This window comes from Daucus carota, chromosome 4 (genome assembly GCF_001625215.2).
Source record: "Daucus carota subsp. sativus chromosome 4, DH1 v3.0, whole genome shotgun sequence".
Taxonomy (NCBI): Eukaryota; Viridiplantae; Streptophyta; class Magnoliopsida; order Apiales; family Apiaceae; genus Daucus; species Daucus carota.
Genome location: NC_030384.2, coordinates 38541372 through 38568570, shown reverse-complemented (window position 1 = coordinate 38568570; position 27199 = coordinate 38541372). Strand labels below are relative to the sequence as shown.

General features: G+C 36.4%; 4 protein-coding genes across 4 annotated transcripts; 1 reads left to right on the top strand and 3 right to left on the bottom strand.

Moving 5' to 3' along the window:
- Positions 1-944: 944 nt before the first annotated feature.
- LOC108217355 (transcription factor SRM1) lies at positions 945-1862 on the bottom strand. Its single transcript, XM_017390190.1, has 2 exons — positions 1600-1862; positions 945-1491 (listed from the first exon to the last, which is right to left on the bottom strand). Exons 1-2 carry the CDS (start codon positions 1860-1862, stop codon positions 945-947), a joined length of 810 nt encoding a protein of 269 aa, XP_017245679.1.
- Positions 1863-3866: 2004 nt separating this feature from the next.
- LOC108218021 (monosaccharide-sensing protein 2) lies at positions 3867-7122 on the top strand. Its single transcript, XM_017390943.2, has 5 exons — positions 3867-4128; positions 4402-4968; positions 5096-6027; positions 6139-6326; positions 6421-7122. The coding sequence occupies exons 1-5, from the start codon at positions 4050-4052 to the stop codon at positions 6857-6859; spliced, it is 2205 nt and encodes a 734-aa protein (XP_017246432.1). The 5' UTR covers positions 3867-4049; the 3' UTR covers positions 6860-7122.
- A 386-nt stretch (positions 7123-7508) lies between these two features.
- Positions 7509-13227, bottom strand: LOC108216313 (MLO-like protein 9). The gene is made up of 15 exons (XM_017389046.2): positions 12964-13227; positions 12539-12596; positions 12253-12455; positions 11432-11548; positions 11261-11321; positions 11056-11144; positions 10674-10748; positions 10500-10588; positions 10336-10385; positions 10214-10254; positions 9966-10139; positions 8742-8777; positions 8563-8630; positions 8397-8457; positions 7509-8118 (listed from the first exon to the last, which is right to left on the bottom strand). The coding sequence occupies exons 1-15, from the start codon at positions 13090-13092 to the stop codon at positions 7639-7641; spliced, it is 1731 nt and encodes a 576-aa protein (XP_017244535.1). The 5' UTR covers positions 13093-13227; the 3' UTR covers positions 7509-7638.
- A 6701-nt stretch (positions 13228-19928) lies between these two features.
- LOC108216684 (MLO-like protein 10) lies at positions 19929-25235 on the bottom strand. Its single transcript, XM_017389511.2, has 15 exons — positions 24917-25235; positions 24511-24568; positions 24230-24372; positions 23555-23671; positions 23395-23455; positions 22818-22906; positions 22485-22559; positions 22312-22400; positions 22170-22219; positions 22044-22084; positions 21792-21965; positions 21165-21200; positions 20982-21049; positions 20817-20877; positions 19929-20563 (listed from the first exon to the last, which is right to left on the bottom strand). Exons 1-15 carry the CDS (start codon positions 25049-25051, stop codon positions 20099-20101), a joined length of 1662 nt encoding a protein of 553 aa, XP_017245000.1. The 5' UTR covers positions 25052-25235; the 3' UTR covers positions 19929-20098.
- Between the last annotated feature and the right edge of the window lie 1964 nt (positions 25236-27199).

Genomic DNA, 27199 nt, shown 5'->3' with positions numbered 1-27199 from the left:
CGGTATATAACGGGGTGTACAAAGTTGACATTTCACACGTGAGGGTTAAAAGGGGCATTAAACATCGAGGGTTAAAAGGAACATCTAATGTATTTTAATGTATTCTTTAGGGGTTAAAAGGAACGAGATGTATACTTTAAGGGTTAAAAGGTACGCCCAAACTTTACCCTGAATATGAATTGTCAAGTTTACCCTCCGTTACATACCGTTATTTGAAAAAAAGGCCAAAAGGTACAATAGTGAAACTTTAAGGATTGAATCGAACGACTTTAAATATCAAGGCCGCATCAAAATATCCATCCAAACTTCGAGGGTTAAAAGGTAATTAATCGTTTATATTTTGAACTTGCTTTATTTTGCAACCTTTTGACTGTTATTTTAGCATGAAAAAAGGTAAAATATGAAAGATTTCTTCAAAATTAGATTATGATTATATACATCTTTAATATTTTATCCTGACTTATGCTAACGGTAATAGTCAATTTGGACGGAATTTGGTTAAAAGGGTGCAAAATAAAATGAGTATGAATTTAGAGGTGTAATATGACAAAAAATATGTTTCCGACTAATTCGAAAAGCGCCGAAAAATAGGGTAAAGTGCTAAGTACTCCCCATAATATCATCAATAAATTCATACTTTCTTTAACCACTTTCAGGTTCCTTGATTATCCTTTATACATAGAACTTGTAAATAACATTCATCTATAATGGTAAATCTTTACACATTTGAACTATAGGCTATAATAATAAAATACTTATATGAGAACATAGTTGAACAATACAATGAGAACAATAAGAGTACATATTCATCTTAGAACTATTAGGTTACTACATAAAATTTGATTATTATTATTATATGACTATAACAAACTACAATATATATATAACCTTATTTTTCCCTTATATAGAACATATTAGTGCTACAAATCCACTAATTAACACTACTAGTAGTCGTTTTCAGGGAACATGATAGTTTGTTGCATTTGATTCTGAGCCAAATATTGAAAATTAGGAGGACCGAAATTCTGAGACATGATTGGTTGAGGACTTATGTTGTGAAGTACCGGATGTTGAATAGTATGAGGAACATAGTTTTGAGGCATGATTGGTTGGGGACTTATAAAATTTGGCTGGTTGTAAGCCACATGCTGAGAATTCGGAGGAATGAAATTCTGAGACACAATTATTTGAGGATTTATATTATTAAGAACTTGAGGTTGAATAGTACGAGGAGCATAATTTTGTTGGACATTTGGCGGGGGATTTATAGAACTTGGTTGATTGTAGGTTGAGAAATCAAAGTCTTCTTCCACAAACCAGATATCATTGATACTTCGCCTGCGTTTTTCCAGAGGTGTAGAATTGTCAATGCGCTTATTAAATTTTTGGGCATGACTAGCAATTTGACTTGGAGTTTTGGTATGCACATAGTTATTTGATATGGCTTTCCATTTCCCTTTTCCAAACCGCTGAAGCCCTAGTAAGAACAACCTGCACAACAAATATCTAAAATAATGAGAATAAACATAATTAAAAAAGTTGTTGATTATTAATCAATGCTTTTATTTCTAAAAAGTACAAAAAATAGTGTTACATTACTTGTGTTCATCTTCAGTCCATGGAATTGGCTTTGCCCTCGGCTTTTTTGTCACCCTTCTTTTCTTCGATGGACCACCATTATCCTCCTTTACAATATCTCTGGAGCCATTATTCGATGACTCAATGACCTCTAGATCCTCCAGCAAGTCCCCGACTAACTTGTTATCTTCGGATGTCCATCCATCATCAATCTGGGGTTCAAGTAAATCCTCCAATAACTTATTCTCTTCATGACTCCATCCGTCATCACTATGATTATTCATTTTTTTGGACTTGGTGTTAACAGAAAAATAGTATGTTGTTGAGTATGAAAAATGAGTTTCTGAAATATTCAAGTCTATAATTGAGAATGAAGAAGTACATCTGTGTAATATGGGGATTTATAGTCGACACTTGACTGGTGAATAATAACTGCGTATCCACATGACAAAATCCGGTGGATACGGGAAATAATCTACAGGCATGTAAAAAATGATTTCAATCAATCTGTAGACGGATGTTATGATTGTTGACTTGGACATTTACTCACTATAAAATTATATCCTTCGAGTCGTACGTATTTACGTGTTCGTCACTAATATGATTTTATTTGTAACATATACAGATCTGCAGGATATCATTTAAAATTCTTCATAAAACAATATAAAGAATTAATTCTAGCCAATACTATAGATATTATATTAAAAAAAAAAATTTAACAAAATCTTTCCACGGGGAAATTTCAATTCAACATAAACAAACCACGACAATCAAAAACACATGCAATGTAATCTCTAACATATATTTATGTTCACCTAAGTTCAGGATACACTCTCTAGAAAAATTCAATAAACTTACATAATTGTTTTTTAATTCAAAAACACATTTATACATTTTTTATATAAAAAAATTAATACTACAAATATTTCACTTAAAAAATTTCTTTGAACCATTGAATAAATAAATTTCTAATTATAATATGGTAACCATTAAAGATAAATACATATGTACGTGCTAATAATTTATAAATAAATATTAAATAAATGTAACTAAACTTTTTAAAACGTTGTAGTTTTATAAAATCTAAAATTTTGTTAATAAATACTTAGTTAATAATCTATTTACTCGAATAAAACTCTATTGATCATCACCCAAATTTTGTTATAATAGTCTATCACATACTATTCATGTGAGTCGTGGATCGGGAGTGTGTTTGAAAAATCATTTAATTAACTAGTATACATGAGTTTTAAAGTTGGAGCAACTAATACCCATACGAAATTCCACCATTTTGTGTATTTTCCTTATTTAACTTAATTTGTGTACATAATTGTTTCATTTAATCTTGTTCTTTTTGATTTTTTTTTTGTCAGGAGTTCTTCTTGAATTTAAAGAATCACCAACATGATTATTATTTTTTTAATTTTTTTAAATCTAAATCAAAAAAATCAAAAAAAGCTAAATGGATCCGGATATCCGATTCGTGATGTGTAATCTAATAGATTTGGATATGGATCGGATCGTAAAAGATCTGATCTCGATTTGATAGAATAAATAAATTTAGGCTGATTCAGTCCGAATCCGATTCATTGACAGGCCTATTCCTATAAAATGTGGTGTTGGGATATAATTTCAACTGATTTGGTCCGAATCCAATCCGTTAATAGGCCTATTTCTATCAAATGTGGTGTTGGGATATTAATTCGACTATTTCCTATCAAAAGATTCCGTAGGAAATTACCTTCTATTTTGTGTAAATTTATTATAAAACAACTAATCAAGCACAATAGAATAAGATTGTAACATCTAAATAAATAATAACAAAATTCTTTTTAAATCAATAAAGTAACGTTTATTTCGGAAAAAAAAAATCAACAAAGTATAACACGTTACCTGACAAATAAAAAACTTTGTATAAAAACGCGGAAGAAGAGTGAACATATCAGAGTTTCTTGGTCATAGCGACATCTCGGTTTGAACTAGTAAAATGCATATGTTTGCTATACTTTCTCGTATTTCCTCCTCACTTTCACTCAAAAACTCACCCATAATATGTACATGCAAACACACACAACAAGATTTCCTTCAGTTCTAATACCATGTCTAATTCATTTTAACACATCTCTTCCGCTTTCATACGAATGAACCACTTGCCAGCATCTCAGTTTCTTCTTCATCATTTTATGTACATTTTTTAATTTTTAATTTTTTTTTAGCTTTATACGTTTAATTGTACATTTGTTGGATCGTGCATTAGTTTTTTTTTTTTTTTTTTATTTTATGTGTAGATCGGAGATGAAATTCTGATTGTGCGATGTGGTGGTTTCAGCATCTTGAAATCAAATGTACATTAAGGATATGATCTGGAGACCTGCCAGTGTAAAGAACTTGCAGAGGATTTAACAGTTGGATTTAACAGTTGAAACAGAAGTTTAAGTGATTTCCCACATAAAAAAGCTTAATCAAGGAGAATGAGAGGAGCTGTGCTTGTGGCCGTTGCTGCCACAATTGGCAATATGTTGCAGGGATGGGACAATGCAACAATAGCAGGTACATAATCAATCATATATGTATGTGTTAGTTTAATATTTGATGTAATTAGGTGACCATTCCTTCGTGTCCATATTAAATTGTGAGAATATTGTCCCAGACTAGAGCTCTGATACTATGTTGAGAACCGGTCCATCTAAAACCGTAAGGTGTTTGAGGAAGGTCCCAATTGGATCTTATTCTATATTTCAACACAGTCAGACTTTTTTATATGCCATTGTTTCTTTCTGAAGCTTTGAGTGTACATGATACTTATCCAATGAGGTGTTGCAGGGGCAGTTTTTTACATAAAAAGGGAATTTAGTTTGGAAACGCAGCCTACCCTAGAAGGGCTGATTGTAGCCATGTCACTAATTGGAGCCACTCTTATCACAACATTCTCTGGACCAGTATCAGATTCAGTTGGGCGGCGCCCTATGATTATTGCCTCATCAGTTCTCTATTTTCTTGGCGGTATAGTGATGTTTTGGTCTCCGAATGTCTATGTCCTGCTTATTGCAAGGCTTATAGATGGATTTGGAGTTGGTCTTGCTGTCACTCTTGTCCCTCTCTATATATCTGAGACCGCCCCATCAGAGATAAGGGGCTTGCTGAATACCCTTCCACAGTTCACTGGTTGTGTTGGAATGTTCTTCGCGTACTGCATGGTTTTTGGAATGTCATTGTTGGATGCTCCTAGCTGGAGATTGATGCTCGGGGTTCTCTCTATACCATCTGTAGTATATTTTGCATTGGCAGCATTCTTTCTGCCTGAATCTCCTAGGTGGCTCGCGAGTAAAGGTCGGATGGAAGAGGCTAAACATGTTTTACAGAGATTACGTGGAAGGGAAGATGTCTCAGGTTTGTCTGCATTATATATTGAAAATTTGTTTCATTATGTAACTGCAAAGTGAAAATGAAGTTAATTTAAGATTGAAACTCATAAGTGATGACCGTGATCTTATGTCGAAGAATTATGTGTTTACAGGTGAAATGGTCTTATTGGTTGAAGGACTTGGAACCGGAGCTGACACAACTATAGAAGAGTACATAATTGAGCCAGACAACGAGATTGCAGGCGATCCAGATCATGTAGAGAAAGATAAAATTAAATTATACGGTGCTGGACAAGGCCAGTCATTGGTTGCCAAAGCTGTGAGAGGGCAGAGTATGCTCGGTGTGATGTCTCGTACCGGAAGCATGGCAGTCCGGAGTGCTTCTATGATGGACCCTATGGTCACTCTGTTTGGCAGTGTTCATGAGAAGCTTCCAGAGATGGGAAGTATGCTCTTTTCACATACAGGAAGCATGTTGAATGTGCCTGAACAGCCTGTCAATGACCAATGGGACGAAGAGAATCTTCACAGAGAGGGTGATCACCACTATTCTGATGCTTCTGGGGGAGAATCTGATGATAACGTAAGAAGCCCATTGCTCTCGCGCCAAACTAGCACAGCAGAGAGGGAAGGAGGTGCTGCTGCGGCCTCCAAGAGCAGCTTATATAGCTTACGGCATCATAGCAGCCTCTTCCAAGGAAATGCAGGGGAAGCGGTGAGCAGCATGGGTATTGGTGGTGGTTGGCATTTAGCATATAAATATGCGGGGAGGAAAGGTCATGACGGAAAGAAGGGAGGACTTAGAAGAATCTACTTGCACCAGGAAAGTAACCCAATATCACGGCGTGGTTCTATTCTATCACCTTCTGGTGCTGATATGACTGCAGGAGATGCAGTTCATGCATCTGCTCTTGTTAGCCAATCTGTCCTTCATGTAGAAAATCTCCCTGGTCAGCACCCAGTGGGAGCAGCAATGACTCAACGACCTAAATCTGCCAAGGGAGGACCAAGTTGGAGTGATCTTCTCGAACCAGGTGTGAAGCATGCACTGATTGTTGGAGTAGGAATTCAAATACTTCAACAGGTAATTTGGTTTTGTAACAGCTCATTTTCTCTAGTGACCTTGTTTTAATATCTTATTTATGTAGGATCTAAATTAATTGCAGAATTCTGATAGTGATCATTTGTTTCACAGTTTTCTGGCATCAATGGGGTGATGTACTATACACCTCAAATTCTTGATCAAGCAGGTGTGGGAATTCTTTTATCTGACTTGGGTATTAGTTCAGAGTCCGCTTCGTTCCTCATAAGTGGACTCACAACCTTGTTGATGATTCCAAGCATTGCTGTTGCCATGAGACTGATGGATATTGCAGGAAGAAGGTAATATATATCTTTGTTTCACAAGCCTAGACAAGGTAGGGTTAATCATTCATAAGTGTATCTCCTCTGTCTTGACTGGTATTATCATGTCCAGGTTTCTGCTGCTGGGTACCCTTCCAGTCCTACTAGCTTCACTCGTTCTCCTTGTGCTGGCAAACACCATTAACTTAGGTTCTGTCCTCCATGCAATTATCTCAACTGTTTGTGTTATCGTTTACTTCTGTTTCTTTGTCATGGGCTTCGGACCTATCCCCAATATTCTCTGCTCTGAAATCTTTCCCACACGTGTTCGTGGCCTTTGCATTGCCATAACTGCTCTGACATTTTGGTTTGGGGACATTCTAGTCACGTACTCTCTTCCAGTTATGCTCAACAGCGTTGGCCTTTCCGGTGTTTTTGGCTGTTATGCTTTTGTATGCGCTATTGCATGGATCTTTGTGTACATGAAAGTGCCTGAAACAAAGGGTATGCCACTTGAAGTCATTACAGAATTCTTTGCTGTGGGAGCTAAACAATCTGACATGTCTACATAGAAAGAGCTTATGTTTCAAGTTTGATGCTGAGAGCGCTGGCAACGTTTTTGAGATAACTCTAAAGTGCTAATTGGTGGTTGTCTGGAGGAAGAAAAATAATTTTCAGCCATTGTCGGATATCTAAAGCAGTGTCATCCTTTCTATATTTTTTCTGTATACGTTTCTGTACTGAGTTGGTGTCTGGCCTTTCCTGTCTGAGCTTTTAAGTGTGGATAACTTGTTCAACTGTGCTTCTGATGAGTAACTATTTTAGCCATTGCTTTTCAATTTCCTACATTCCAACATTTCACTTTCATGTACTTGAAGTTGTGAATTCAGTTTCAAAGAGATTAGTATAATTAGTTCACAAAAGTAGACACAACTCAAAGCTAAGTGAGAAGAAGCACTCGTTTAGCGTTAACAGACCTGGCATTAGGAACCTACTGCATAGTTCAGCATGCTTCCTGAATCAATCCAGTACCGCAGATCATCATTAGATCATTTTATACGACGTAGATCAAGTTTAAATTAGTCTGTGAGCAGAGAGATGTAAATGTACAAATCAAAAATAGCCTAATTATCTAGCAAAGGTGTGTAAAGTAACAAATTTCAGTACTTGAATTCTTAGGATAACCAATTTCTACTGATCTTGGCAAAAATCATGAGGAAATTTACTGATAAATGTGCTTCAAAGCTTTTTGATTAATGGACAAAACTGTGAACTACAACAGGCTGCTTGATTTACATAAAAAGAGAACTATACAAGTAAATCAGGTGACTATATTATACACTTGCCCTGATCAACTTTTGTGTGGGGGTGCTAGCGTCCCAAATGTAAAATCATTATCCTGCAGTGCTTCACTGGGCTGTACTGATGTTAATTCAACATTCATATCACCATTATCAACTCTTACAATCAATCTGGCTGTAGCGGATTCAGCAAGGGGATCAACTTCCAAAACTGACGCCTTGTACTCGTCATAAGAAGAGTGCCCGGTCGTCTTGAAGCGATGAAGTGTGGGCGGTGAGGAGTGAATATTGGACGTTGAAGCTGATGCCACTGGAGCAATGGGAATAGGGCTAGCATCCTCAAAAGATCGATTAGCAGACTCTTCTGTTCTTCCTCCATGCGTTCCATTAGCAGATTCTTCTGTTCTTCCTCTATGCGTAGTAGTAGATCCTGCTGCTCTTCCAGCATGCTTCTTAGCAGCTTTTTGCCAATTTAGTAAGGCTCTGGAAGTTTGTTCATCAAATATGGATCTCTTCATATGTGAACCCATCTGAGAATTTGCATCCAGCGAAATATTTAAATATACTGATTAAACGCTGATATCTTCTTCTTCTGTGAAGGTTTCTTGTTTCCTTTTCCTTTTATGTGAAGTGTGTGTATGTGGCCGAGGGTGTTAAAAGCGCCGTAGGACAGTATCTGAAGACATTTTCACTTAAGGTGTGTATACTCAGGTACTACCACATATAAATTTGTATGTTCAATCATTAGAGATTAAACTAAATGTTCAATAGCGGATCGGATCAGAAGGACATGTAATAGATAAATTACCTGAGCCACAAGGGCATAGAGTGGAAGTGTAATATAGCTGCACAAAATCAGCACTGACACTCTGCAGTTCAACAACATATATGGTATTGGTTCACTAATCATTCAACGCTGAACAAGTTTTATATGAAATTGCTGCTGTAAGTACTTTCGTGGAAGAAACACCTACCCAACACAAAGTTTGACTATCAAAAACTCGTAATTGTCATGGAAGCAAGAATTTGAACCAAACTCGTACTGCATATCAGAGGAAATTCAGCTGTTAGAGGGGGACCTGTATGTTTCATCAAATTAAATGACCTACACTAGTTTATGTTGATAAATGGCATGTGAAAAATTGTATATTACCGTTATCCAAAAGAAATATGTTACTTGGAATGCATTCTGCAAAATCACACAACTGATTAGATTTCCTCTACATAAACAAGAGGCGTAAATATAAGCAGAAAAAAATTAGCACAAGTTTCTGTGGATTGATACTATTAGTTAACACTTGCTTTAAAGCAGAAAGGACGTAAACACTTGTAAAAAGGTGTCAGTTATTAGGCTGAAGCCTTGAAGTTCAGAGATAGCTGCTTCATCAGCAAACACATTGTCTATCAGTTTGTTCATATGAGATACCTGGGCCTGATAGGAGATGGCCCAAATCAAGACCAGTCTGAAATCACAACATCCCAAAAAAACCTGGGGAAGTCCCATGTGTGCCGGACATGTGGCTAGAAGCCTATGCCAACCGAGACGAACATCCCTCTGATAAAAAAGGCTACCAACATGAAATCACAATGCAGGTAATCCCTTGTGACACACCAGATCCAGCTCGGATCTTCAACACCGGCCATGATTGTGACGCCAAATATGGCATACCTGCTCTGCTGCCTGCTGGATCTGCTCCTCTGCCATGCCTGTCTGCGCAAACCTGACACTGAGAAGCTGAGATGCCCCAGACAAGCTGACCCGTCAAATTAACTACATTCCGGACATGGATCAATAAGGCCATGAAGCAAGCCTCCCTTTCCTTTCCACCAATAAATAGGTGGAAGAGAAGAGAGGCGGAAGTTCCAAATTTCTACACAAACACTGCATTTTTTTTTCTACTAGTGTCCATTGTTCATCTTCTCCATTGCCCAATACCTTTAGTCATGCTGAAGGACCACCACCTCCATTGTTCATTGTCTTGACTCTTGAAGGCGCCCAACGTACAGCAAAACCCCGAAAATCATGTCTTCCAGAAGGATCCAGACAATCATGTCTATCTTTCCTATAGAGAGCCTTTTGTTCAGGTTTTCGAGTTGAAATCTCATAGCTTGTGGGACTCTAATCAGATGCCCCCGGTTGTTGTAAGAAGAACTAATTATGTGCTTCTACAAACTCAGCCAAAAGAAACTATAGCATTTCCCACGTGGAAAGCCTCTTAAAAAAAACTTATTATAAATACCAGCGGAATCAGGAAATGTCACATTGCAAGAGTTTTGAAAAACACAAACATCGTAACTGTTTCCACTCCGCTGAAAAACTCATTTAAGTCACTTAAATTTGTATTCTTTTTATTATTACTATTAAGACGTTTAATACCTGAAATAGAGCAAAGTGGATTAGATAGAGGACCAATTTAGGCCGACCAAACCAAAAATACTTGTCTGATCCTTGCACAAGAGGAATTCCTTGGACCACTGCATGTCTGTCAATGATTTCAGTAGCCATTTGTGTCAAAATGGATTGTAGCTTTGTTCCAACAGCTAATATGATCTGTTAAATAACAAAGTCAGGGTTTATCCTCCTGAATAGATAGATCAAAGGCATATCAAGGACAGATATCTTACCACAAGTGGAATTAATGATACCCAGAACAATGCCTCCGATCCTGTAATGAATTAAAAATGACATTTCTTATAAAACTAGAACTGAATTTTTTTCTCGCGGAAGTCCTTGGAAAGATACATACCGTCAACATTTATGAGCAGGAAAATCACAAATGATGCCCACAACACAGGACTGTAAATTTTAGGAAGAAAGTTGTTGTTGTTAATTGATTTCAGGAAGAAACTTATGAAACAAATATGCAAGAACAGTTTGTCTAAGCCTTTTGATGTATAAAAGATAACCTACCTGACTCCAACAACTACCTGAAAGTCATCCTCTAGAGACCTTTTAATATACTTTTGGAAATCAAACCTACTTCTAGGTGCTAAATGAACCTACAGAAAAAGAAGAAAACAATACTTATATTTGGTCCTTTATGCTGCATGGTATTTACAGAAGTATGTGCAACGTGAAACTCACATTGATGAATCCATTTCTCAAGGTTAAGTAATCGGACTTTGTAACAGACCGGAAAAATTGTCGAAGAAAGCATCCCTGCAAACAATATGCTACTGCATGAGTACTTTAACATTATTATATTACTTTAAATGTATAAATACTGAAGAGTGAAGACCAAACACATTATATGCTGAATGACAAGTTGCACTGCATATATATAATTATTGGTCTTATATAAGTTTATATATAGTATTGTAACACTGAATTAGGTGCCATAAAACTGGCACATCATGTGCTAGTCCTTATGCTGAATACTTGAATGACATATACACCATATATAACATAAAACTTTACATTTGGTATCTAGATGTCTCATGAAAAACAGCGAGAAATGCTATCTTACAATAGTAAACACGAAGGGAATCCTAGTCCACAGTTTTGTGTGGGCTCTAACAAAGGATGTCTCGTGAGCAAGCCTAAATCTTGAAGCATCTGCATATTCGATTAATGAGAAGAACTAAGTTATAGATAGCCCCACAAATGCATATGTTAGACGACTAATAATTAAACTATGGAGAACAGAGGTATTGCTTTCTGATAAGTTATACCATTGGCAAACTCATAGTCATCAGAGGCAGTGTCCTGCTCCCAGGCCTTCCAGCCTCGGATCTGTACAGGTAAAATATTCAGTAAGCATTCTGCCATTTCAGTTTTGCAACAAAAACTGTCTAGGTGGAGCATCAAGGAGCAACTTCTAAGTTTTTCAGTTTATGGAATACCTTTAATTTCCCAAGAGCCATAGTTATGGCACTGTATAAAACATGAACGACTGCCAAGAAGAATATAAGGATGTGTAGCTGATGCAGTCCATCCTTACTTATCAGCGGTACGTTCCCCTGTTACAGGACATTAATAAGCAAAGACCATTAGTCTGTTATGTATATTAGAAGGGTTGTGGAATTATGAGGAACAGAAAAGATAAGGTTCAAATATGTGACAACGATTAAACATTAATCTAAAAATGATCTCAACTTAATGGAATGCCCCAAAATGGATCTTACGTTATATTTCAACACTCCCCCTCACTCGAAATCCCATTTTTGGGTTGAAGAGTGATCACGGGAGCCCATCTTTGGGGCTATTAATGCCTCCGTGTCCATAGTAAATTGTGAGAGTCGCTCTGATATCATGTTGAGAACCAATCCATCTAAAATCTTAAGGTGTAGGAATGCCCCAAATGGATCTTATGTTATATTTCAACAATAATGCTACCAGTTTAAATTACAATGACTGACACTGCATAGCAACCCACTGGAAGGTTTTAACCCATAACATTTGCCTGACTTCAAGTTTCTAGCCAATGAAATTTCAGGTCTTATTCATCTAAAAATCAACTTCTAACACATTTGGCAAGTCTAGTTGAATTGGTAGTGGAATAACCTTATACAGATATACGAATAATTAGAAATTGAAGTTAATGTTCCCAGCTATCAGTCTGCAGTGACAAGGATGCTCTTTGAAGAAAAGTCTAAAAAAAACTTTGCAAAGGGATATGTCTAAATATATGAATAGATAGATGCATGAGTGACGCGCACATTACCTCTTTGCAAGTAAATTTAGAATCTTTAGATGGTGACTTTTCTTCATCATCCGCTAAAAGCCTACCTAATTTCTTCTTAATATCAGTGTTGTTACGAGGACAGGGCAACATTGAATTTGCAACATCTTGCGGAACACATATTTCAGCAATGTAATACTGAGTGAATGTGAGGATCAATGAAATGAAACCGAGAATCATCAATTCTGCAGCAATTCCGTGAAAGTTAATATTGAGCCCTGATAGAGGTATTACAATGTATGAATTAGAGAAGAATTCAGGTCTTTACCAGCTTTAACTTTGTCCAAAGCATCGAAAAGAGCTTTCTTATGCTTCTTCATAAACCACTGAAAAAACATGCAGCGATTTTTAGACAATTCAGCTTATTCTAAAATTAGTTAAATAGCCAAGAAAAATATTCAAGTAAAAAGTACATAAACTCAAATTCAGACCAACTCAATAATAAAAATTTGATTTACAAACATAATTACGAAACAGACAGAAACAAAAACAATCAATTTGGAATAATAAAAAGAAGTCATGATTAGACAAAAATTCAGCACCAAACAGACAGAAACAATAAATTTCGAAAAGTTATACGAAACCCTTTATAGAAAAATCAAGATACTTAAGAGACAACAGAAGAATAGTTTCCACAAATGCAGAAAGATTAATTAAAGAGAGAATTAATGAAGAAAATAATAAAAATATTACAGCTCCAAGTTTGTGAAGAATCTTCTCCATAAGAATGGAAATAATGATGAAAGCAGCACAAAAACCAGCCACTGCCCATGTTGGTGTTTGATCAAGCTCTCTCTGCTTACCACTTGCTTCTCCCGCCATTTCTATTCACAACACACTTGATCACACTAATAAAACCAAAAAAAAAAAACAAGAAAAAAAATAAAAAACCAAATGTTTCTTGAACAGGGGTTTTTGTAAAAGGAGCAAAAATTACAAAATCTTGGATTTGTGTCCCCAGTTCGCACGTTCATTCAAGTATATATTGAATTCTAGGTGGGATATAATGGCAGTTGGGTGAGTTGGTAAAGAATGAAACAGTTGACTTGCTTTTTTTAACTCTTGTTTGGATAGGAGATATATAGTTGACGTTATAAAATTATTATGGCGTTATAATAGATTTTAATACGCGGTTGGTTGGCCAAGACTAGTTCCTAAAAGGCTAAAAATGGTTTTGGATTTGTAATTTTTTAGGTTAAAATGGGTTTCCAAGAAGATGCTTTTTCGGATTCTGGTGTATATTTGGAAAAATTTGTGGTATTTCGTATTTTTAATCGGAGAATACTGACTTGTTCGAAGAAAGGTAAAGAAAGAGGGACTGGTGTCCAATTTCTAACATGAAATAAATGATTTATAGCAAGTTGTATAACTTCAACTACCCGGAAATCTAACCGTGAAAAGACTTCCGGCTGTTTAGCTTAGTTAAAGAAGTCCTTGACTACTTGATGCTGTAAACCGTGAGAACTTATTAATAAATAAAAATTTACTTTTCATTTATGTTTTTATTTTTGTGTTTAGATAAATTTTTGATACTTACATCTTAATAAGTATAAAAATTATTACTTTCTCCGTCTCAATTTATATGTCCCTCTTGCTTTTCGAGAAGTTAGATTGACTAACTTTTGACCAACTATTAAAAAATATTTATTTATTATTTTAGTAAATAAAAAGTTACATATTAAAATAGGCTCGATATACTTTTTAATGATATATTTTTTAATTTTTTTCAATTATATAATATATGTAAATTTTAGTCAAAATATAATCAATTTGAATAATCAAAAGTTAAAAGAGACTTGTATATTGAGACGGGGAGTAGTGAAATAGTATAAATTATTTTCAAAGTGATTATATAAATTTGTGAATTCAAACTTCGAAAAAAAATAGTCATGACGAAAAATTATGTTATAAGTTAAGAAGTACTTTTTTTTTGAGAAACCAACTTCACCCGTTTGCGTAAAAAATTGAGAAACACTTAAAAGAAATTAAGAATGCTAACTTTTGTTTGAGAACTTGCTTCTAACTCCTATTTCATCTTTTTTACTTTAAGCCAGAAGCACTTATTTTAACCTCATCCAAACGCCTCATTCCTAATTATAAGTCATGGACTTCTGAGTGCAGCCAAACAACAACTTCGTGTCGGGTGGGAAACAACGACAAGCTGCTACTAAAATATGTCTCAACTATGTAATCTACTCCTATTTTAGAATAATTGCTCCGTCAAAGAACATTGTTGGGCCTCAGCCCACTAGACTAGAAGCCCATTTACGGGTCCAAGGACATGTGGTCCAAAACACACACAAGTATTAGACAAGTAGTATAAATATAGAACATGTATCCCCAAGAAAGGGGTTGGAAATTAAGAGAAAGGAGCCTCCATTGTAATATCTCAACATTTGGCGCTAGAAGGAGGGGCTCTCACTTTTCCAACCAAAAAACTCATATCTCCGATCGGAACGCTACGACCGGAAACGAGGATGAGCTCTACAAATCGCCGCCAAATCCGGCGACGAGAGAGATGCTCCCTGTTCCCGAGAAGCCATGCCTTGCAAACAAAACTTCTCCTTCAAATTTCTTCTCTAGGCGTTTGTTTGATGAGAACGGCGAGATGCAAGTCAGTGAGGAATAAGGCCCGACGGCTTCGGACCCCGCTGGCCGGAAAAAACGCCGGCGAAATGTCACGAGAACATTTCTCCAGATCTGAGCACTCCAAAAGTCAGGAGTTCCGAGTTGGAATCCACCGCTAAATCACGGAGTCATGACTCGTTCTCTCCGTCTCTGAACCGCCTCCAATCTCTCCGATCTCTTTTTGGATCTATTTTTGGATACTTTCGTCAATGATGTGGAGCTAAGCACCACCACGATATGCGCCGCGAAGTTCAGATATCCGATGTGTGTCTCGAAAGCCACTTAGGCTTGCAATCTGATCCTGAATCATTGATGTTTTTACTGTTGATATATGCTACGGAGGTTGTGGTTCATTAGCTCTTGAACCGATTAACCACTTAAATTGTCCTAGTAGAAAGGAGTGTGAAGAAGGAGGCGCCGAGCCATTGAACTGAGATAGCATTGAAATTTTCAGAAAAGTATCTAGCACAGGCCTTAGGTGGTTCAACGATCTGCCCAAATGCTCTATCGCCTCTCATGGTTCATCGGCTCACCAGCTCATCGGCTCTTCGCTCCAACAGCTCTTGGAGCGTCCAATTTTTGAAGTGCCCCTATGTGAGGCGTCTCGCCTGTGAGGCGCCCCGCTTGTGAGGCATTTCGCTTATGTTGCGTCTCGCCTCTTCATTCCATCAGCTCTTGGAGCATACAAAAATTTGAAAAGTATCTAGCACAGCCCTCAAGTGGTTCAACGATTTGCTTCCATGCTCTATCGCCTCTCATATTTCATCGTCTCATCGGCTCACCAGCTCTTCAGCTCTTCGCTCTAACAGCTCTTGGAGCGTCTAATTTTTGAAGTGCCCCTCTGTGAGGCGTCTCGCCTGTGAGGCGCCCCGCTTGTGAGGCATTTCGGTTATGTTGCGTCTCGCTTATGAGGCGTCTCGCCTCTTCACTCCATCAGCTCTTGGAGCATACAAAAACTCATATCTCCGATCGGAACGCTACTACCGGAAACGAGGATGAGCTCTACAAATCGCCGCCAAATCCGGCGACGAGAGAGATGCTCCCTGTTCCCGAGAAGCCATGTCTTGCAAACAAAACTTCTCCTTCAAATTTCTTCTCCAGGCGTTTGTTTGATGAAAACGACGAGATGCAGGTCAGTGAGGAAGAAGGCCCGACGGCTTCTGACCCCGCTGGCTGGATAAAATGCCGCTGATCACGACGATGCCATGGCCGGAGGAAAGGATGAAGAAATCTACCGCCGGAGAGAGCACCAACGAGACCTCAACGAAGACATTTGAGATCTCCAATGAAGAAGCTCTGTTCCTGTATGCTCTACGTTGCTTGGCGATCTGTTTTCAGATACTTTTGTCATTGTTGTTGAGCTAGGCGCCACTACGATGGCTGATCTATGCGCTACCACGGTGGGTGATATAAGAGCTGCCAAGCTAAGAGATCCGACGCCACCAAGTTTGATAGAGACTACATGAGGAAAATTAGATCTAAAAGAGGAACTAATATGAAGTGAAGGCTGCTTGGAGTGAATGTTCTCAGATCTGATCGAAAAAGGAGGCGTGGAGCCATTGAACCGAGATAGTATTGAAATTTTCAGAAAAGTATATAGCACAGCCCTCAAGTGGTTCAACGATTGGCTTCCATGCTCTATCGTTTCCCGTAGTTCATCGGTTCATCAGCTCATCGGCTCACCAGCTCATCGCCTCTTCGCTCCATCAGCTCTTGGAGCATACAGAAATTTAAATCCCAACGGGATCTAAAGGAAACAAACATACATCCCTATGGGAATCAAAAAAAAAAAAAATTGATGAATCTAGAATTCGCCTCTTCGCTCCATCAGCTCTTGGAGCATACAGAAATTTAAATCCCAACGGGATCCAAAGAAAACAAACATACATCCCTATGGGAATCCAAAAAAAAAAAAATGAATCTAGAATTCGCCTCTTCGCTCCATCAGCTCTTGGAGCATACAGAAATTTAAATCCCAACGGGATCCAAAGGAAACAAACATACATCCCTATGGGAATCCAAAAAAAAAAAAAAAAAAAACACAAAAAACAACAACATGAATCTAGAATTCGCCTCTTTGCTCCATCAGCTCTCGAAGCATCTTTGAAAGTAAAAGGCATTGCCTCAAAATGACTCCATATTTCGCCTCTTCGCTCCATCAGCTCTTTGAACATTCTTGAAAGTAAAAGGCATAGCCTCAAAATGACTCTATATTTCGCCTCTTCGCTCCATCAGCTCTTGGAGCATCCTTGAAAGTAAAAGGCATAGCCTAAAAATGACTCTATATTTCGCCTCTTCCCTCCATCAGCTCTCGGAGCATCCTTAAAAGTAAAGGCATAGCCTCAAAATGGCTCCATAATTCGGCTCTTTACTCCAACAGCTCTTTGAGCGTCCAATTTTTGAAGCGCCCCCCTGTGTGGCGTCTCATTTGTGAGGTGTCCCTCCTATGAGGCGCCCCGCCTGTGAGGCGTCTCGCTTATGAGGCGTCCTTAAATACAGCTCTTGGAGCGTTCTTAATGGCTCTTTGATTGTCCAATTTATGAAGCATTCTCAATTGCTCATTGAGCGTCCAATTCATGAAGCATCTTAATACAGCTCTTAAAGCGTCTAGCTCAGCGAGCGTCCTTCAAATGGTAGACAAAGCCCTACAACGGGTCTCAGGTATCACGCCTCCTCACTACATTCTTTCACTAGCTCGGTGAGCGTCCTTTAAATGGCAGGCAAAGCCCTACAACAGGTCTCAGGCAAAGCCCTACAACAGGTCTCAGGCATTACGCCCCCTCACTACATCGCTTCACTAGCTCAGCGAGCATCCTTCAAATGGCAGGCAAAGCCCTACAACGGGTCTCAGGTATCACGCCTCTTCACTACATCGCTTCACTAGCTCAAAGAGCGTCCTTCGAAGCCCTTCAACGGGTCTCCAGTATCACGCTTCCTCACTACATCGCTTCACTAGCTCAGCGAGTGTCCTTCGAATGGCATGCAAAGCCCTACAACGGGTCTCGGGTATCACACCTCTTCACTACATCGTCGCTTCACTAGCTCAGCGAGCGTCCTTCAAATGGCAGGCAAAGCCTTACAACGGGTCTCACGTATCACGCCCTAAGGCTTCATCTGCCCAAGCACATCACCTTCGAGATAAGCCCGCTTTGCGCACAAACTAGAATGTGAATCAAGGCATCTACATTAACTTCATTATCAGTATGCAATAGTTCTCCAATACTTGCTTCTAGCTCCTCAACTTCACAGCTTCTATTGCCTCCCAAGTTCAGTACATGTTTTTCTGCAAATCAACAGTCCTCGCCACAACGGTCACAATCAACCTCATCACCTCATGTACCTCCTTACAAAAATGGCTCACAGCCTCCACGCCACAATGAACTTGTCAAGCAACAAAAATTACATGCGGTAAAAATGCTTTCTCTAATCCACATCTAAAGATCTGGAACTACTTTGGAGGGGGACTAATGTTGGGCCTCAGCCCACTAGACTAGAAGCCCATTTACGGGTCCAAGGACATGTGGTCCAAAACACACACAAGTATTAGACAAGTAGTATAAATATAGAACATGTATCCCCAAGAAAGGGGTTGGAAATTAAGAGAAAGAGCCTCCATTGTAATATCTCAACAAACATAACTAAACATAACTGGGGGAGGAGCTACCTTGTACCGATGGCCCTCCTGCGTTAGACTTTTGTGAATTATTTCTTGCCTGAAATGAGAAATAAAATTTTAAATTCTTTTGGAAAAAAATTTAGTAATACCTTTGGTCGCATGAACTTCATTTCCGGTTCTTATGCCATACATAGACAGAAGATATTGATATGATCTAATATCCACTTATCATAACTACATAGTAGTAATTGTAGACGAAAATTTGTTGATATGATCTGATATCCATTTATGATCATAACTACATAGTAAATGGTTTGACTCTTGTTTATGCCATTTGATTCATGAAACCCCAGCTTACTCAAGTTTGTTTTTTGCTTGCTTACGATGATTCACAGGTGTACGGTGGATCCATGGAGCATTCTTCTACGCTAAAATGTGATCAGTATTATTTATCTGATGTTTAGAGGTTCTGCCGTGTTGTCACAAAAAGGATAGAACCATGAAATGGATATCCAAATCTTGGCTCCGTTTGACTTATCTTATTTTTCAGAAAAATAAGTCATTTATTTCTTAAAGATCACATGATCCGTAAATGTGTACTTTTCTTTTGAAATAAGTGACTTATTCTTGTAAATAAGAAATATTAAACACCTAAAATCTGAAATATTTGACGAAATAAGTCGTATTTTTACGAGGGCCAAACATGCACCTTGTCTGCTGGTTAACCAGCAGTAAATGCATATGGGAACAGGGTCTCAGCTGGATTTACAGAAATATTTAACACCAAGACTTGAGTGCTAGCTAATCAAAATTTTGATACAGAGATTAATGAAGAAGAGAGAACACTGTTTGTTTCCTATAGACAGAGAATAGGGTTTATTTGACATCAGCTGTCTGTCTTGCTGGAAGAGATTGAAAAGGAAAAAACACTCATAGCAGATTTATCTGTGATCTGAGTCATCTGACAAAGCATCGGGACCTGCTAAGTGTGCAACCTATGATTTAAAACTTGAGATATCCGAGATTGGGGTACTGCAGAAAGTTTGAGGTTAATGCCAGATTTTCAAATTAGAGAAATGGAAGAGAACCTGGCCATAAAAATGTCTGTCATATTTGTCCACTGGAGCGGACAGCAGTAAAGAAAAATAAATTAACAACTTTATCTGCAATGTGAAATTATAGAATTGTCTCATGAATGTCGTTTACCTTTTCCATCGCTGGGATGATATTGTAAACGTATGGTTTTACCACTGATGTTTTGTTATAAAATTTGATGCTCCTACTTTCAATATGTTGTCGCTAGGTTAGAGGAAGCTAGAGAGCCCTGTCTGAACTGAAAGATGAAAATGTACCATATATAAACAGCCTATATATTTATCTGGCAAAGGTACTTGAAATATTGTGAGATTAGAAGTAAATTTAAAAACATCAAATCTTCATATAACCTCTAACAATTACACTGTGCAAGAATCAAGTGGAGAAAACACTACAAATATGTGCTTCTAAGCTGTTTTACTATAAAAATCAATGTGCATACAAAAAGAACTCTAGCAAAATATTATATAGACTTTACTGTACACTTGATTAATCATCATGTGGCGACGCTGGCGTCCCAAATGTGAAATCAATATCCTGCATGTCTTCACTGGGCTGAAGTTCTGTTGTTTCAACATCATTATTTCCATTATCAACTCTTACAATTAATCTTGCTGTGGCTGATTCAGCACGGGGATCAATTTCCATATTCGACATCTTGTACTCATCATAAGAAGAATGTCCTGTAGTCTTGAAGCGATGAAGTGCAGCCGTTGAGGAGTGCAAATTGGACACTGAGAATGATGCCACATGAGTGATGGGGCTAGCATCATCCAAAGATCGACCAGAATACCCTTCAGTGCTTCCCACAGGCGTAGTTGATCCTCCTGTTCTCCCCCCTTGCGTAGTAGATCCTCCTGCTCTTCCTGCATGCTTCCTAGCAGCTTTTTGCCAATTCAGTAAAGCTCTGGAAGTTTGCTCATCAAATACAGATTTCTTCATATGCGAACCCATCTGAAATTTGCAATTTTGCATACAGCAGAATATCATCTCAAAAGAAATTACTGTCCTTAATATCATAATAGAGCTAACTAATTATTTTAAATAGAGATCCTGTTGCAAGTGAAATTGTTCTTTATATTGTATGAGATTTTTACTTCATCTCAATATATTTTTAAAATTAGAGCTGTACTTAATATATTTTGTATTTTATCACTGGAGGGAGAACTTACAAGATACTCAGCGGAACATGGAATAGAGAGATTACCTGGGTTATAAGGGCGTATAGTGGGAGCGTGACGTAGCTACATAAGACCAGCACCGTTACTCTGCAATTCAGCATCATGTATTTCATCAGATAACTAATTGTTTAAGGCTGACTACGTTCTACACAAATATGATATTGCAAGAGATTTTATGCATAAAGACTTGCCCAATAAAAAGCTTGACTAACAAGTACGGCCACGTATCATGGAAGCAAGAATCCAGTTTAAACTCATACTGCACACAAGAAAACACTCAGCTATCAGAAATGACCTATATATTCCATTAAATTATACGACATTTATTGGTTCATGATTTTATTTTAACAGATGAAAGAAGAGAAGTATATTACCGTTACCCACAAGAAATACGTTACTTGGAATGCATTCTGCAAAAATCGCACAATTGATCAATGAAATTTGCTTAATCAAGAGAAACTATGAGCATAAATAAACAAAAATAAATAAATAAATTATGAGGATTGGTATTGTTTGTTGGCATTTGTTTGAAAACAATAAAAAAGTGAACAGTTGCAGAAAGGTAGTTATATCAGGTGTCAAGTTGAAGTCATGAAGGTATATCAGCTATTAGAGCAACCACATTGTTTGTCAGCTCATATATATAACCTCTGTCTTTTGTGAAGTACGCTGAAATCCAATATCTCTATTTTTCTCAAGGAGATCAGAGCCTTCTTTCAGGTTTTACTGGTTTTTCGCATAAAAAATTTTCTTAGTTTGTTGAGCTTTTAATCAGCCTTAGGAAGGAATTAATCAAAAAAAATCAGTTATCACTGATCTAGCAAGAAACATCTCTACCATTTTCTAGGGTGCAATCCTTTTAAGCAAATAACTTCCCATTCTGGTGGAAATTTTAAATTGTAACAGTATTGAAAATAGATAGACAACACAATTTGCTGAGGTTATATGCTCATTCAAATATTAGGAATTTTGTTCTTATTAGTTATCGAGACTATTATTACCTGAAAAAGGGAGAAGTGGATCAGATAAAAGACCAATTTAGGCCGATGAAACCAAAAATACTTGTCTGAGCCTTGCACAAGAGGAATTCCTTGGACCACTGCATGTCTTTCACTAATTTCAGTAGCCATTTGTATCAATATGGCTTGTAGCTTCGTTCCAACAGCTAATATGATCTGTTAGAATAATCTACTGTCAGGAATCTTCTCCTCTATATACACGAATTGAAGGCACAACGAGAAGAGATATCTTACCACGAGAGGAATAAGTGATACCCAAAATAGCGCCCTAGATCCTGCAGTGAAAAAAACATGATATTTCTTCAATAAACTAGCAATGAATTTATTTTTTCCAGGAAATTCCAATTAAAAGATACATACCTTCTACATTTATAAGCAGAAAAAGCACAAACGAAACCCATAAAACAGGACTGCATATATGATCAAGAATATTAATAAAACAGATATGCAGGATTAGTTTATCAGAGATTTAGAAATTCTTATGATGTATATTGTAACCTACCTGACTCCAACAACTTCCTTGAAGTCATCTTCCAGGGACCTTTTAATATACTTTTGAAAGTCAAAGGTACTTCCAGGTGCTAAATGAACCTGCAGAAAAGAAGAAAAGGGAAACATAAATTTCCTGTTTTATGAAAAGAGCATTCAAAGAAGTATATACAACTGGAAACTCACATTGATGAATCCATGTCTCAAGGTTAAGTAATCAGACTTTGTAAGAGACCGGAAAAATTGTCGAAAAAAGCAACCCTGCAAGCATAATATACTAGTGAGCAAGTACTTTAACATAATCTTATTATTCCAAAATTTTAAAACCATTGCACTACCGACCATATAAAATTATGTAATGACATGTAAGAGCTAATATATGAACCATGGTAAAAGTTAATAAATAAATTACATGCTGTAAAACTGTATATCATGTTCCAGTCCTTGTGTCCGGTTACATATAATGCAATATGTTGTAGATAGATGTCTCAAGCAAAACTGTGAGAAATAGTATCTTACAATGGTAAACATGAAGGGAATTCTAGTCCAGAGGCTTGTGTGAGCTCTAACAAAAGATGTCTCATGTACAAGCCTGAATCTTGAAGCATCTGTAAATTCCATCAAATGAAAGGATTATAGCAAAAGATATCCCCATAGTGCATCTTAGAGCAAGTCCAACAATGTTCTCAATTGATGTCCTCAATCAAAATTTAAGGCATTTGGAAGAAACGAGTGAGCCGACAATATCCTAGTGGTGCCTTAAAACACTAGGACATCTAATAAGTGCCCTATTTTTAAGGCACCATTATGTTTGTCCAAAATCATTTTTATCAATAAAATATTAGTTTCCCTCCATTTCAATACATCTCTTTACTCTTATCTTTTCCCTTCCGTCCAATAATAATTCAAATATATTATTATATTAATAATAAGACACGGTTATAAGGCATATTGTTGGAGTCCATGTGCCCTAAATTACTAGGACACTATTTTTTAATATATTTATTGGACGTTTGTAGAATTATTGTTGGACTTGCCCTAGACAACTTATAACTAAACTACAGAACACAGAGCTAGTGCTTCTGATAAGTCATACCATTAGCAAACTCATAGTCGTTAGATGCAGTTTCCTGCTCCCAGGCCTTCCAACCTCGAATCTGTAAAAATAAAAGCACTTAGAAAAATGTATATTCATTTTAGAGTTTCAATTTTGTGACAAATACTCTCAAGGTGTAGCTTTTGAGTTTCTTAAATACCTTTAGTTTCCCAAGATACATAGTTAAGGCACTGTATATGACATGAAAGACAGCCAAGAAGAATATGAGGATATGCAGATCATGCAGTCCATCTTTACTTATCAGCGGCCTCATCCCCTGTTGCAGGATATTTGTTAGAAGTTAGAAAGCATATTTGTATCCATATTTTTGGAGCGGCTTCCCAGTTTGAATACGTCTCCTCTGTGTGAGGTTCTAACGCAAATTTGTATACTTGAAATGTTTTCGGGGTAAATGTGGTATAAATAATGTTCTAAGACGTGCCCCTGGAATTGTAAAATGAAGATAGTAAATTTAACTATAATATTGACATACTTCTACAACTCAAATCATTATAGTCTGTAGAAGACCTTCTAGCAACTAATTGGGATCAACCGCAACTATATGGATTTTTAGAGCAGGTGGTGAAATTATTATAATCATGTTTCACTTGCTAAAACATATAAGTCCAATTGCCAAGACAGATTACAAGTATATGCTAGGTCATACACATTCTAACTTTGAGTTTGTAAACAGAACATATCACTACCAACTTCTGTTGTTTCATTAAAACTGACCAACTGTTAGTTGAGCCCTATTTGACGCGCCCTTATGGACCAGGCGTCAAATGGGGATAACTAAAGATCGAATGAGTGGCCCTGTTACAATAGAACATACCTTTCCGCATTTGGATTTGAATTCTGCATTCTTCTTTTTACATGGCATCATTGAGTTTCCAACATTGTCGGAAACACATATGTCAGCAATATAATATTGTGTGAATGTCAGGATTAGTGAAATGAAACCGAGAATCATCAATTCTGCAGCAATTCAGTAAAAGTCAATCTGAAGCGTTCCAAATTTTAAGTCCTACTGAAACAAACCATGGAGGCCATACAATGTAAGAGCCTCTCTCTGCGTGTGTGTTTGAGTGCAAGGAGAAGAAATCATGTCTTTACCAGCTTTGACTTTGTCCAAAGCATCATAAAGAGCTCTCTTTTGCTTCTTCGTAAACCACTGAAAACACAACCAAGTCATCATTCTTTAAGACCTACTCATTTAACCAAAATATTCTTTTATGGAACAAGCTGAGAATATAGTTTTTATCGTAAAATTTAATCATGCTCGGCCTAAACAACAATAGTCTTAATGAAAAATACCATTATTTCTTAATTTTGCGAGAAATCAAGAAGAAAAAGAAATTAGACACTCCTATTTAATTAAATTCCAAAGACAAGGAATCCTTTTTAAAAAAACCCATAGAGGACAAGCCAATTAAGATGAGAAGTAACAGAAGAAGAGTTAAATATAAATTTAATGTAACAAGGGTTAAGAAAGAAACGAAGTAATAAATGTTAAACTTACAGCTCCAAGTCTATGAAGAAGCTTCTCCAGAAGAATAGAAATGATAATGAAAGCAGCACAAAAACTAGCCACAGCCCATGTGGGTGTCTGATCAAGCTTAAGCTCCTTCAGCACCTCACTTTTAGACTCCGTCATGTATAAAAAATCTCAAACGACTACAAAAATCTCAAAAAACTCGAAGAAAATATGTTTCTTTCAATATGGTTGTTTGTAAAAGCTAAAAAACAACAAAATCTTGGTTGCTAATGATACTACTCTTAGATAACAAGGGTCTATGCATGTGTACATTTATATACAGGAGGATCATGGTAGTTGAACATGACTTGGTGCACAAAAGAATGAGTTGATAAGTTACATTTTCTGCTCTTACACGGTTATGAACCTCTCGTAATCAACTTGTTTGACTGCGGGTTAAATGGCATTTTGATAACTTAACTCACATGTAACTTGCAAGTAGGTCACTATACTGAAAAACCTTGCAGTCAAATAAGCAATCTAATTAAAATTTTCAAAAAGGCTACTCGCCGTTACAAACCGTGAAACTTGGATGGAAAGATGACTGTCATTGCTGACATGGCTGGTGCAGCTTTAAAAATTTTGTTCGCATCTGGTGTAGTGAAACCCAAACATACGACTAATTAAATAAAATAAATTAAAATAATGAATCCTCTTCGAATATTTTATATACTGTATAAGTTTAATAGTCAATTTATTAAATAATAATGGTTAAAAAGTATATATTTAATATTAATTAATTATTATAAATAATTTAATAATTTTAATATTTTATAATAATATACTTTTAATAAATATAAATGAATATGAATATTTTATGATACAATATATCAACATGATACAAGAAATAATATCATTTTTTCCTATAAATAAAAAAAATAAAAATATGAAAAATATAAATTTGTAATTAGTTAAGAAAAATATAAATTTGTAATTAGTTAAGAAAAATATTGATATACAAATGATAATATATATATATATATATATATATTATTTCTATTACTCATTTATAATATATAAAAATTATTATAAATATTAAATTTGTGAGAGAAATGTACATGTATGCTCCTTCACTCCACTGATGCAAGGTTAAAACATACTCCCTCCGTCCCCTGAGTTGTATACATTGGGGGACGGGGACGCGACACGGATTTTAATGCTCCTGCAAAGTGTAGTTGTGCAATCTATTTTTAAAATTTTTCTTTTCTGAATTAAAGTTTGGATGTTATATTTTTATACAGAAAAAGAAAATCTCAAAAATAAGTTACGGAACTCTATTTTATAAGAGCATTGAAATGCGTGTCGAGCAGTTAAAAAGAAACGTATACAATTAAATGGGACAGAGGGAGTAAATGTTTTGCTTTTTGTTTTTTTTTTTAATTTTTTTTGTTTTTGTTTTGGGTTTGTGAGGTGTGATTTGGGTTTTGTTTCAATATTGCTGGCCCAGGTGTAGTCTATGTGGCAGTAGTTAACGAAAACTGTTTAAAGTCAACTAGATTTAACGTCAGTGAAAGTTGAGTCTGAGTTTAGTCATTCAATTGTAAGTTTACTTGCGTTTAATCACCCATTTGCAAGTTTTTTTAGTTTGATAATCTACTTGCAAGTTGGGCTTCAGTTCGATGATCAAACAGCCATTTAACCCGTTTGACTGCCTACGCAAGGGAACAATTTGACTTTTACTAGTCTTGTTATGGAAAGTAATGACTTCAAGTTTCTCCACATGATCTGGAGTATGTTATATCAAGGGTCATAGTGATATGTTGTTTATTTATATTTTTTAATCATTCGGTTGGACTTATTCTCTCCGTCTTATTTTAACTGTTTTTGACTTTTTTACATGTATTTTAAAGTTTTAAAAAGTTCATATCTAAACATAATTATTATTTATAAAATATATCAAATAAAAGTTTGGAATCTAAACTTCTATTTGATATAAAAAATGAATTTTTTAATAAGTGTAATATTGTTTTTTTACACCTCAATGTACCTGTCAAAATGTCAAAAATCAGTTAAAATGGGACATGAGAGTATTCATTTGTTTTAAAACTATGCTCGAGGAAAAATTTATATAATCATAGTCTTTATCAGATTTCATCTTACTCTTGCTTTTCTGATTACACTGATTTTAATTAATTTTGCTGATTATGTCTATGTGTTTTTTTAAAAAAAATTTAACAAAAATTTTTGAGGCGTACAGCGATTCCTGTTCTTTTGTTCCGCACGGAGCTGGTTTTGAATTGGCCTAAACTTTTCTTCTGTGTTGAATGG